Source organism: Crinia signifera, chromosome 2 (genome assembly GCF_055691185.1).
Source record: "Crinia signifera chromosome 2, ASM5569118v1, whole genome shotgun sequence".
NCBI lineage: Eukaryota > Metazoa > Chordata > Amphibia > Anura > Myobatrachidae > Crinia > Crinia signifera.
Window position 1 is genome coordinate 163183439 of NC_139218.1, and position 13248 is coordinate 163196686.

At 45.0% G+C, this 13248-nt stretch overlaps 1 protein-coding gene across 3 annotated transcripts in view; it reads left to right on the forward strand.

Moving 5' to 3' along the window:
- The first annotated feature begins 7550 nt into the window (after positions 1-7550).
- Positions 7551-13248, forward strand: part of LOC146060192 (cadherin EGF LAG seven-pass G-type receptor 2-like) — a 264989-nt gene continuing 259291 nt past the window's right edge. The window contains exon 1 of one of the 3 annotated variants that reach the window (XM_083173157.1): positions 7551-11863. In XM_083173157.1, coding sequence (XP_083029283.1) covers positions 8269-11863 — 3595 coding nt within the window. In that variant the 5' untranslated portion in view covers positions 7551-8268. The remainder of the gene's footprint in view (positions 11864-13248) is intronic. The other 2 variants (XM_083173156.1, XM_083173155.1) reach the window with 2 other exon arrangements.

Genomic DNA, 13248 nt, shown 5'->3' on the forward strand with positions numbered 1-13248 from the left:
GTTGCTTTGGGATTATGGGGAGGTATTTTGTTTTGTGTTTGAGGGAACTTATTTTATTTTAAGATAGACATGTCACTGTCCATAGCTCATTGTGATACCACATTCTGCTTGGTATTTGCTCATGCTCATGTTACGCGACTTTGTATAGTACACTATGCCAAGATTGGCACTTAGATATTCCTGCTTTTATATGTTTGGAAGCTGCCCGAATGGCGCCTTCGGGCAACTCAATGCCAGAAATATTCCAGGAATAGTGATCAATACTGTTTACATGATTTTAATAATTCTGTGTAATTTGGTCCTATACAATGTATCTATCGACATGTATGCTCATTTGGGTGTTTTGTTTGAATGGTTTTTTGAAAATTCAATAAAAATTACTGAACTAAAAAAAAAAAAACTTACTTCAAAATGATATTAAACATTCAAAACACAGCACATGATGTAGTTAATGGGTGGAACACATTAATTTAGTCCACAACTGCAAAAAGGGGACCACTGCTGCTTTGTGCGCTCTGTTGTAATGTCTGTGCGCATGCTTGTCGAGTTGTGTGTGCGCGCACAGCTTAGAGGGAACACTGCCCAGGGGCCGTATGCAGCCCCCGTAGCCGGTCTGAGTGGCCCTTCCACCCGCCCGTTGGCTTTGCCGGGAGTCAAGTACAGGGGAATTCTCGTGAGAGGTAGGTAGTTCTCGCGAGATTCCTCTTAATCAATAGCAGCCAGAGACTTTCAGTCCTATTCAGCGGCAGCAGCCAGAGCGTGGGACGGCTGCAGCAGGACAATTTGTAAGAGAAATGTTTTCATATGGCCCCTGAAGGATTTTTTCCCCATACAAACGGCCCTTGGCACAAAAAAGATTCCCCACCCCTGCAATAGAGAGATGAAAGACAAAATCTGATTGGGGAGGGCGGGGGGGGGGGGGGTTGATAATGATGATACACACTACGTGACTTTTTAAAAAATAAAATAATCGCTCAGATGAGCCAAAATGAGCGATATATTTTGAAAAGTCATCTAGTGTGCATGGGGCTTAAAGCTGCATACGCACTATGTGATAAAGGCAGACAACAGTATTGTTAATTTATTTTGAGTTCATACACACTGAACAATATGCTACAAATACAGGCGAGAAAGGGGGTCGATAAAGACTTGTTAGAGCATGCATCATTATCGTTCATACATACTAAATGTTATGCATCATAATATTATTAACAGTATCGTTATCATGCTTAGCTGCCTTTATTGCATAGTGTGTATGGGACTTAATAGTTTATAATGGGCTCTCCTGGCATCATAATTGCCTGTAATACCAAGCAATAACTTTGATGAGTTCTTACATGCTCTTTGGGAGAGTAGAACAACCTCCTTGTTTAGGGGCTTAAGCTGGCCATACACTAAAATGACCTGCATACAACCTGATAGTATGCAGATCGTAAAAGCGATCAAATGAGCAGTACGTATCATCTGAGGATCGACCTCTCGACCTGCGGGCAGGGTCAGCAACAGAATTCTTGGGACCCCATATAATTATATCCTCATCCTTATTCTGTAACATAACTTGGAAGTGCCCTGGTCCTGTGGCGGGCGTACAAGGCTCCGGGGAGCTGGCCCCGTGCTCTGCTGTGGCTAGGCGCATTGGCAAAGGCAGAACTGGTTCCATTCTGTTCCGACACTCTTGCTGGCCCCCGTGTAGCATTCACTTTCCTTTTACTCTCCACCACTTCCACCCCTCCATTCCAAAGGCTCGAGAAATGCCTGTTGGCCAATGCAAACTTCAGCATGCAATACTAACAAGATGCAGGACAAGCAGGTGCACATCCATGTACATGCACTCACCTCCTTCCATTTCCAACTGACCTCTTTCCACTGTTCTGCCCTATGGCCCTGCTGTGCTGCAGCTTCTGCGTCATGGAGCTGTGCCTCAATGCCTAATCTTGACTTAGAGCAGGGGCAGCTGCAGGCCCTGGATGTATAGTAGCTGCATCCCGGGCAAGTGTACCATTGCATACAAGAATACCAGCCTTTGAAAGGGTGCGGAGTCAAATTGAGGAGGGGCGGGGCTTAATTGCAGGCAGGGGCAACGTGTTTTTTTTTACATGAAAAATATACATTTATTTTGGTCTATCAGGGTGGTTTAGGGAGTTCTGAGTGCCTGCACTAGTGCAGCCTCCCAGCAGAGGCACACAGCAGGTCGCATGTCAGAGAGCAGAGGAGCTCAGGGTGGAGGAGCTGTGTGTCGGCTGCTCAGAATGTGTTAGGGTAGAGCGGCCTGCGAGCATCATCTGTACTTGTATCCTTCCTGCCTGTCGTGTGCAGTGCAGGAGGGGGGCTGAGTGCAAGGCTGAGCAGTGGTGTGAGTGGCCAGGCCGTTGAGCTGGGGGTTGGCTTTGGGTCCCCACAGATCGGACTGATATACCTCACACGAAGTAGACACAACTGATTGCATGACCCATCGAAATTGTGTGTTTGAGCCTGATATTCCTCTAGTGCCTTGATGGCTAACCTTGACACTCAAGCTGTTGTTGAACTACACATCCCAGCATGCTCTGCTTCAGTTTTGCAATTTGGCCATGCTTAATCTGATGCAGAGCATGCTGGGATGTGCAGTTCAAAAACAGCTGGAGTGTCAAGGTTAGCCATCAAGGTTCTAGTGTATGGCCATCTTTAATTACATGATTTACCATGAATCACATAATTTAAGGCATACAAAGTTATAAACTGGATACACACCTAAAGATTTATCTGTTCAATCTGTCTGGTGGGAACAAAAATCTGGCTAATTACTAATAACTAATGTACTAAAACAAAGGACAATCAACCATTTGCTCCCAAATGATGGAAAATGGACAGAAACAATTGTTTGGATAAACAAATGGATTTAACCAATTTGCCTGAATAACCATCATCTGTTTTCCAGTGTTTGGGAGCAAATGTTCAATTCTCATATGCTTCCATACATTACCAGATCTTTGTTCCCACCAGACTGGATTCGACAGGTAAATCTGTAGGTGCAGGGGCTGGCTGGCAAATTTTAGCCTGGGGGGAAGTCCAGAGCACTGACCCATAAGTAACAATTTTAATGAAGGTTTATGAACAGGACAGCACAGGCTGCTACATTGCGTAAAAATACAGGACACCACAGGCTGCTTCCTTGCGTAAAATACAGGACACCACAGGCTGCTCCCTTGCGTAAAGAACAGGACACTACAGGCAGGCTGCTCCCTTGCGTAAAAAACAGGAGACCACAGGCTGCTCCCTTGCGTAAAGAACAGGACACCACAGGCTGCTCCCCCTGTATAATAATAATGCCATGACACCACAGGCTGATCCCCCTGCATAATAACAGGAGGACACAACAGGCTACTCCCTCTACACATTAAAAGGAGGACACTACAGGAAACCGCACAAATATTACCTGTTTGATGTTTCTCCTTACATGCTGCTGTGGCTCCAAGCTTCTCTGCCCTTCTTGATTCCTTAGCTGTGGCCACAGTACCCTTCCACTCCTCTGCCTGCGAGCTCTAACTTCCACTTTCTCCACAGACACGTGGGCGTCCACACGCAGCGTCAGCGGCAGCCGGGCATCAGGAAGAACAGGTGGCCGGGCCCTCCTCCACGTGGTCCTGGAGGCCTGCGAATTTAAGTGTCAGGCCACCCCTAGGCACATTTATAATGAATAAGTTCTAATCATTAACATGTCCCCCTTTCCCAGTGTCAGCCATGTCCCCCTTTCCCTGTGTCAGCCATGTCCCCCTTCGGAAGGAGGGAGGGGGTAAAAGATAGGGGAGAGAATGATAGATAGGGAGTGAGGGAAATGGAGAGGACGAGAGAGACAAGAGGAATGAGAGAGGGAGGGAAAGAAAGGAGAGAGATAGAGAGGGGAAAGAGGGAGAGATATTGTTAAGGGTCAGACTGCCCAATTTCCTAAGGAGCTGAATCCTATGCTGCAAAAGGCCTCCTGGCTCACCTTAAACTGTCAGACCGTGGCTTCTTGCTCACCCCCCCATTCTGGGCTAAAGTCTCTCACCTGAGGGGTTCTCAATGGGTTACTGCTGCTCAGCAGGTTAATCACGATAAAGCCCCCTGTAATCGTGCGCAGGGGGGGTTGTTGGTAAATTGACTGGTTTCGCCAGGGAGATAGTAGTTTTTTTTTTCACTGAAGTGGTGGTCGCAGGAGGTGGTTGATGCAGATCCAGCATTCTCTTCACATTAAGTACGCGCCGTGGTTGTGGTGATGTGTGGCTGACTTCATTATGTCAGACGTGCACTGCATTACTGGGAGCGCTTAGCGATCAGTGTATGCAGTGTATTCTGTCTGCCGCGGCTCCCACCCGCCTCTCTCTCTCCCTCTTGCGCAGCATGCCTTGTTCCACTGGAGGCTCTGCTGGAGGAGGAAGAACTCGGCAGCGATGTGTAGGGACTTCGGCAGTGGAGTGACTGGCTCACTGTCTAGCGCTCCCCCTTATCAGCACCCAGGTCGCGTGCACCCTACTCCCCCCCCCTGTAATTACGGCCCTGGTAACCCAGTTCCCGCAATAAGCAGCAGACCCCTGGTCAATCTGATGGGTTTCAGCCTGTCATACTAAGGGGTGTATTCAATGCGGCCGGGGAACGGGTTAAACGGTGGGGATCACCGAAAACAAGCAATCCTTGCCGTTTAACCCCTGGCTGCTCACCCTATTCAACGTTTCGGGGGAATCCTAGCTCTCGGAGGATTCCCCAAACAGTGAGGCTTGCGGCTAATGCAGGCAACATAAAATAATTGGTTGTCTTTGTGACAGTGAGTTTTATTGCATATATTTCCAGCATATCTTCTGCACTGCACTTTGTGCCGTGAATGGCATGGTTTAATTATGCTATAACAAAACACCCCAAAATTTCACTTGCTACTGCCAGCAATAGTGATAGGGGGATAAAAATAATAAGAAAGGCAAATAAAAAAATTCTTCTGCTGAGATCATCTCCTGTAGCCCCTTCTGTCCCACAAAAAACATGTCCATAGAATATTATGTATATTTCCTGCCATCCTACCTTTTCTTTGACATTATTGGCCTGATTCTGTTTAGGAAATAAAGTGAAGCTGTGTACTGTCCTAGACAAACCATGTTGTGATGTAAGGTGTGAAAATACAGTGGCGTAACAATAGCCCCGCAGACCCCGCAGCAGCGGGGAGGCGCTGAGTAAGGTGTGAGCGCTGGAGGTCCGCGGGGGCTATTGTTCCGCTGATGCCTGCCTTACCCCAGTTGCTACTTGTCACCGCCTCTAACCTGGACACGCAGATCTATTTCTTTGCGGTGACCAGTCCTGGCACGCACATGCCAAAAATTCTCGGCGGGGAGGCACTGGATTTCATAGTTACGCCACTGTGAAAATACATATATTTTTTGCATGTTTGGTAAATACTAGCTGCTTTTTCATGTAGCCCACAAATGCTGGACAGCTTCGTGTTTACACTAAAACAGTTTGGATAACCTTTCTTAAATCTAAACATTTACACATTTTAAATCTCCCCCACCTACAGTATAACATGGTTTACCAATGTTTACAGTTACTGGCTAAAACAGTCCTATGCTCTTAAATCGAATAAAAACCAAAATATACAGATATTTTAGTTTATGGCAGCTTTATTCACTAGTACAGTTAATTGTATGTAAAGCCCCGTAAACAAGGGGCGACCCGGCACTTTTGCTGAGCAACTTGCTTCAGCGCGATCGCTCACCACACATTGCGGGTGACCCGCCATGCTTTGTGCTGAGAATGTTTTTGCCTATTGCCCCACAATCTAGGGACAGCCAGCGCAAGCACTGGCTTTCCCTGTGGGCAATATTGATACACGGGGCCGTGCATCGCTGTCGCTATGGGGCATACAAACTCCTTTTCTAAGCGATCTGATTAGAAAAGGGGCTAAAATCGCCCTTTAGAACCATCCCCTGAACCAAAGTGAGGGACTATAAATTGAAAAATGACAAAAAAGAACCAATAAAAACAGGAAACCTTAAACCTTGCAGGGCTAAACATTAGGTAAAGCCCGTGCTACACAGATTGCTCAGTACACATAGCGGTGTGCATCGCGGATGTACCATGATGTGTGCTGAGTGAGCACGGAGGCCGGGTCGCCATGTGTGTACGGGCTTTAGTTACAATGTAAATAATTTGTATCTTTAAATTGTAAACATTAATTTGCAGATACCAAAAGGCAAGAGATCAGTAGATTGAATGTTATGTACAAAATAAGGTAAAGTGTGTGTACATTTTTTTTTATACACCTTTTATATCAAAACGCCGGGTCGCACCCGGGTTTTTGGACCCAGCTTCAATACAGGTGTAACCCGGCGTTTGTTACCTTTTACACCGCCGCAACCCCCACCGGACGCAGGCGGTTCCTGACATCATCTCCAAGCGACGATCGCCGCTGGGACCCGGCCGCTGCGATGGGCACAAGCCCAGCACTTAGGTAATCCATTCACCTCTTCTGCGGCCACTGCTGCAAAGTATAGCAGATAGCAGCAGAGGCTGTGTGTGCCCCCCCCCCGCCCCCGTCCAACCTGCGGATGCTGCAGACCGCAGGTTGTACGTCCCCTATTGATGTAAACGGGAGATGGGTCAGATGACCCGGCATACCCGTTTCCACCGCCATCTACCCAGGTCCTAGCCATGTTCTACCCAGGTCAGGACCTGGTTAGAAGTCCCGTGTAAAGGGACACGACGTGACCCATTTACACCACCGATGACCCGGGTTTTTGCAGCGGTGTGAAAGGGTATTATTAAGCTTGGTGAAGTGATAATGTGGCTGGTACTTTATCACTGGCCAATCAGCTCCTAACTGTGAAGTTACAGGCTTGGTTTGAAAAAATGACAGGTAGGAGCTGATTGTCCGGTGATAAAGTACCAGACACTTTACCACTTCACCGAGCTTAATAAATCTACCCATCTGAGAGTCTCTTCTGTGTAGAAGTGGCTCATATGTGAGATTGGATTGGAAATAATAAAGAAAAAAAAAAGGAAGGTCAGTATGTTCTATAACTCATTGAAAGGTGTAATTTTATAGGTGCAAACCATACATGTATCATACAGCAACATACATGGTCCATAACATTCCCTGCAGGCTGTTCCTTAAAAATACTGCAGCTTTCCACACCCTGATTACATTTCAGCTTCACCCTTCTGGCAACCTATTCATATGTTAATTAGTTAACACAAAAAAGTGAGAAACATAAGCAAGGATCCAACATCCCCCATCCCCTCCCTGCAGAAAGAATTGTATGAAAGACACATTTTCCTTTTAAAATGCTAAAAGACTCTTTGAAAGGGCTCAATCGTGCTTGCGGGTTTCTGGGATGGGACAGAGATACAATAGCATTGCAATTGCACAAGAAGATCCAATGCAAGACGATTTAGGAAACGTTGCACGGAGATAGATAGATAGATAGATAGATAGATAGATAGATAGATAGATAGATAGATAGATAGATAGATAGATAGATAGATAGATAGATGGGAAAGATTTAAACATTCAAAAATACATTTATGTTATAAAGCCACGAAACCTTATGCGTTACATATCCTTCTCATTAACCTTTATGCAAATTTAAGAAAAAAACCCTTTTTATTGCAAACTTGCCGTTTTCTTAGTTCGTCAACAGTGGTGTGAAAATTGCTGAGAGCTTTAAGTGACGATACAATTATTTCCTGACCTCATCACTGATGGTAAAGAAGAGCACATTGCCATTTGCAGCAGCCTGCAAGTACCTTCCCCCTTCTCTCTTCAATCATCCCTCCCTCCCCATTGCCATGCAGCTGAGAGTAGACACAGAGTGGAACAAGTGACCAGCGGACTGTTATCCCACGGAGAGGTCACGCCAGCCGGGACAGCGGCGACAAGCGTCGTGATATATGCTTACCTTGTGGACCCCACTTGGCATTACCGCTTTAAGCAGAAAACCGAAAACCAGGAAAAAAAACCACCGCTTTCCTGGGTTTCATTCTGAGCAGGTTGATTTCTAGAAAAAGAAACAAGACTGTGCGTATATCTGGTAGCGATATCATGTATGTTCAAAATCGGCTCTCCGTAATCGTTACAACCGTGTCCATAGGAAGAGTGATCATATAGACTCGTAATCCATGCAGACCAGAAACGGAGACTCTCGGCAGTGCCTGTACATAGCGAGCTTGCTGCACCTACATGCTGACTTCTGATGGAGAGAGACTGGGCCCTGTCACCTGGACTGGTATGAGCTGCAGGATGGCTTTTCTGGACTGTGTGTGGCGATGAAGCTGTCAGTGGTTTTTAAGGGAGCAGAACATTATGATATGGGGTGTTCCAGGTCTCACGTGTTTTCCTCATGTATTAGGAATTACATTCTGCTTGTAAAGAATCCTGGAGTGTTTAATGACCCATTTTTACTTGGTTGGAAGTGGATTAGACATAGATTTTACAGTTGCCTTTGCCATGAGTACTTCTCTGGATACTGCTCAGGGAGGCTTGGTTCTACTGGAATATATTCTCCTATCCTTTATTTGCTACTACTTTTACCCATGGCATTGGCTCTGCCTCGTCCAGTTTTGCAAGGGAACTGTTCGTTATCTCTGGTACAGGAACAAAATATTCTAAAGCCATTAACAGGTGTTACGTCATTAATGCTATTTTGGACTTGCATTTCTCCAGTGCCCACACATCTATCATCCATCTTGGCCATCACCAGTGAAGTCAGAACTACTACCCCTTTAAGAACTTATACACCTATTCATGTAGTCACCACCTTACACCCCAATTCAGCCTCTGCTGGCAAACCATCAAAACTTTGCATCATTCCTAGACAAGCACTACTGCCTTTGCCAGATGTGCAACCCTCACCATGGGGCACATGTAAATTGCAATGTTGGACTGTGGGTTATCCTGGAGCAACTTTAGCAAATGGTATGTTGTTTACCTCATTTTATCATTGCCTTAGTTATCAAAATCCACTAGACTTGAAACTGCATTGCCAACCATGTAGTGAGCTGAAAAGCAAAAATTTTATATTGCACTGGAAAGTAATGCTGCCTCAGTTACCTTTCAAGGCAGTTGGTAACCATGGCTTGTCTCGAGGCAAAAGAAATATTAACAATAGTCCACAGTTCCAAACACCCAGTTACCAAGTATCTGTACCTGAGAACAAACCTGCAGGGACATTTGTAGTGCACTTGAAGGCTAGTGACCCAGATGAGGGAGATTTTGGAAAACTGCAGTACTCTATGGATGCACTATTTGACAGTCGCTCGTCAAAATTTTTCTTTTTAGATCCTGCAACAGGAGAGGTAACCACAACAGCAGTATTAGACAGGGAGACTAAGAACAATCATGTTTTCAGAATTACTGTAAGTGATTGTGGTATCCCACATCGTACTGCAATGGCAACACTTTCTGTTACAGTAAGTGATACAAATGATCATGACCCAACTTTTGAGCAAATTGAATATAGAGAAAGTGTGAGAGAAAACATGGAGGTTGGCTATGAAGTGATGACTGTGCGAGCCACAGATGATGATGCCTTAATAAATGCCAACATTGCTTATCACCTTGTTTTTGGAACAGGGGAAGCGTTTGAGATTGACCCTCGTTCAGGGGTCATCAGGACAAAGGGCCCAGTGGACCGCGAACAGAGAGCATTTTACCAGCTACTTGTTGAAGCAAATGACCAAGGAATAGATCCTGGACCCCGTAGTTCCACAACTACTGTGCACATATCTGTAGAAGATGAAAATGATAATGCACCACAATTCAGTCAGAAACATTATGTGGCACATGTACCAGAAGATGCTGAACTTGATTATCAAGTCCTGGTAGTAACCGCAACAGACCATGATCAAGGAGCTAATGCTGCAGTGCACTATAGTATTCTTAGTGGCAATGCTCGTGGGCTCTTCTCCATTGACCCACAGTCTGGTGCCATCTACTTAGCAGGTGCTCTTGACTTTGAAATAGGTAGGGAGCACACACTAAGAGTAAGAGCACAAGATGGTGGACGGCCTCCGTTGTCCAATGTAACTGGCTTAGTCAGTGTTCAAGTTCTAGATGTAAATGACAATGCACCAGCTTTTGTGAGTGGTCCTTTTCAGGCTGCAGTTTTGGAGAATGCACCTTTAGGTTATTCAGTGCTGCAGGTTAAAGCACTAGATGCAGACTCGGATGAAAACTCCCAGCTGGAATACAGGCTCACAGGTGATGCTGGACCATTTTCCATAAGCAATAGCACTGGCTGGATTATAGTGCAGTTACAACTGGACAGAGAAGATGTGGAATTTTACAGCTTTGGAGCAGAAGCACGAGATCATGGTCAGCCATCTCTGTCCACTTCTGCTATGGTAAGCATTCAAGTACTGGATGTTAATGACAATGCCCCACAATTTACACAAAGTGAATACGAGGCACGTCTGAATGAAGATGCTGCAGTTGGTACTAGTGTTTTGACACTGCTGGCACTTGATAGGGATTCCCATGCAACAATCACCTATCAGATTACCTCTGGTAATGCCCGACATCGCTTCTCCATCTCAAGCTTGGCAGGAGGGGGTGGCTTGTTAACATTAGCATTGCCTCTTGATTATAAATTGGAGAGACAGTTTGTACTCACTGTCACTGCATCAGATGGGATGCAAACCGATACTGCACTTGCAGTGGTGAATGTGACGGATGCCAACACACATAGACCTGTCTTTCAGAGCTCACATTACACTGTGAGCGTGAGGGAGGATCAACCACCAGGAACCACTGTAGTGATCATAAGTGCTTCAGATGAGGATACTGGGGAGAATGCACGCATTACATATGTGGCAGAAGAGGGTATGCCACAGTTTTTCATACACCCTGACACTGGTGCTGTAACAACAACATTTGAATTAGATTATGAAGGTCAAGTCTCCTACACCTTAGCCATAACTGCTCATGACAATGGCATTCCTCAAAAGTCAGACACTACATATCTTGAAATTCTGGTAACTGATATAAATGATAATTTCCCAGTGTTCCAAAGAGGATCCTATAGTGGTGCAGTTCCTGAAGATGCACCCCCTTACACAAGTGTACTACAGATATCTGCTACTGATCTTGACTCTGGCCTCAACGGAAGAGTCTTCTACACCTTTACTGGTGGGGATGATGGGGATGGTGACTTCACGGTTGAGTACACTTCTGGTATTGTGCGTACATTGAGACAGCTGGACCGAGAGAATATAGTAGAGTACAGCCTCACTGCTTATGCAGTTGATAAAGGTCACCCAACTCCACATCGTACTCCAGTTGAAGTGACTGTCACCGTGTTGGATGTCAATGACAATGCACCAGTGTTTGCTCGAGATGAGCTTGAAGTAATGGTATTAGAAAACAGCCCACTTGGTCCACCTCTTGCCACAATTACTGCTAATGACCCGGATGAGGGTCCAAACGCTCAGATTATGTATCAGATTGTTGAAGGGAACATTCCAGAGGTTTTCCAGTTGGACATATTTTCTGGGGAGCTGACTGCATTAGTTGACTTAGACTTTGAGGAGCGACCAGAGTATCTTATTGTAGTACAGGCCACATCTGCTCCGCTGGTCAGTAGGGCTACTGTTAAAATACGTTTGATTGATGTTAATGACAATTCCCCAACTTTGAGTGACTTCAGGGTTGTATTCAATCACTATGTTGGCAGTTTCCCAAGTGGAGTGATTGGAAGAGTGCCAGCACATGATCCGGATATAAGTGACTTGTTGAGCTTCACCTTTTTGCAAGGGAATGAGTTGGGCCTTCTCCTACTTAACACTAGTAGTGGGGAGCTTAGCTTAAGTCGTGATCTTGATAGCAACCGTCCACTAGAGGCAACAATGGAGATAGCAGTTACTGGTAAGTAAAAGTTTGTTTTCCATTTTGTTTAGTTTGAAAACTGATTTTGCTATACTTCATGGCTATAGCTATTATTTTTGATCTGATATAAATTTTTACATTTGTTCCTATGTGTACTAGTAGTATTGGACTAACTTTTCAGGGTGTATAAGTCATAGGGTTAACAGTAAGATAGTCAACAGTCAATAGTTCGACCCTTATTGGCTGACATATGAAAAAGGTCCACATCCCTTAGGTCAGGGATGGGGAATCTTTGGCCATCCAGCTGTTGTTGAACTACACATCCCAGCATGCCCTGCTACTGTTGTAGCATGGCCGTATAGCAAAACTGTAACATGGCATCCTGGGATGTGTAGTTCCACAACAGCTGAAGGGCTGAAGGTTCCCCTTCCCCGCCTTAGGCTGACAGGGTCAAAAGGTCGATACAAGGAACATGAAAAATGTTGACATGAGTTTTTCACATTTTTTTGGGTGTCTATGTTGCCATACATTGACCTGGACATCGTATAAGTCAGTGGTTCCCAACCCTGGTCCTCAAGTACCCCCTTTCATGTGTCAACTTATGGCCTGTTGACCTTTTTATTGTCGATCTACCGACGGCACCCCCGTTTCAGGTACAGCTAGAAATGCATCAATTATTCTGACACATATACTAGAAAAACAAATGATATAAAAGTGTTACATAATAAAGAAAAAGGTTTTATGTAGCCAAATTTTTTTTGTTGCTTATAACTTTCCATAAGGTTCCTAATCTGTACTGCAGGCCTGATGGAAAGTGAATACTAAGCCAGTTTATGTGTCTTACAATGTCAGTGGTCACACACATATGTACAGATTTTTGTGATTCTTCTGTTTGAGTCTGTTTGGGCCAAATTCAGTTGTGAATAGAGGAGCTATTGCTGCTGCTTTCATGGAAGCAGCAGTGAGTGCTCTAATATAATACAGCAGGAGGCATCACATCTCCTGCATTTATTCCTGCATTACGCAGCCACGCCCCTTACCTTCCTCTAAACGGCTTCGGACTGTCAAATTCTACATTGTTCGCAGGCCCATAATTCACATGTGCGGTACAAGTCCAGCATATGTACAAAATACTGAATATCAACAACAGCTATAACAGGCCACTTTTATGGGGCAGGGGTGTATAAAGCAATTGCTGGTTTTCTTATTTGGTGACTAGGACACTGATCATATATGCCTGAGAAAGATATAAATCACTTCAGATGAACTGTTGCAGCTGGTTGTGGCAATATCCTCAGCTGGAATTAGTGATCTTTTATGCTATACACTTATGCGATTGGATTCTGTGTCCACAGCATCCGATCACATCTTAAGGTGCCCATACACGTTACAATTATTTTATACAATATTGTATTCAATATCGC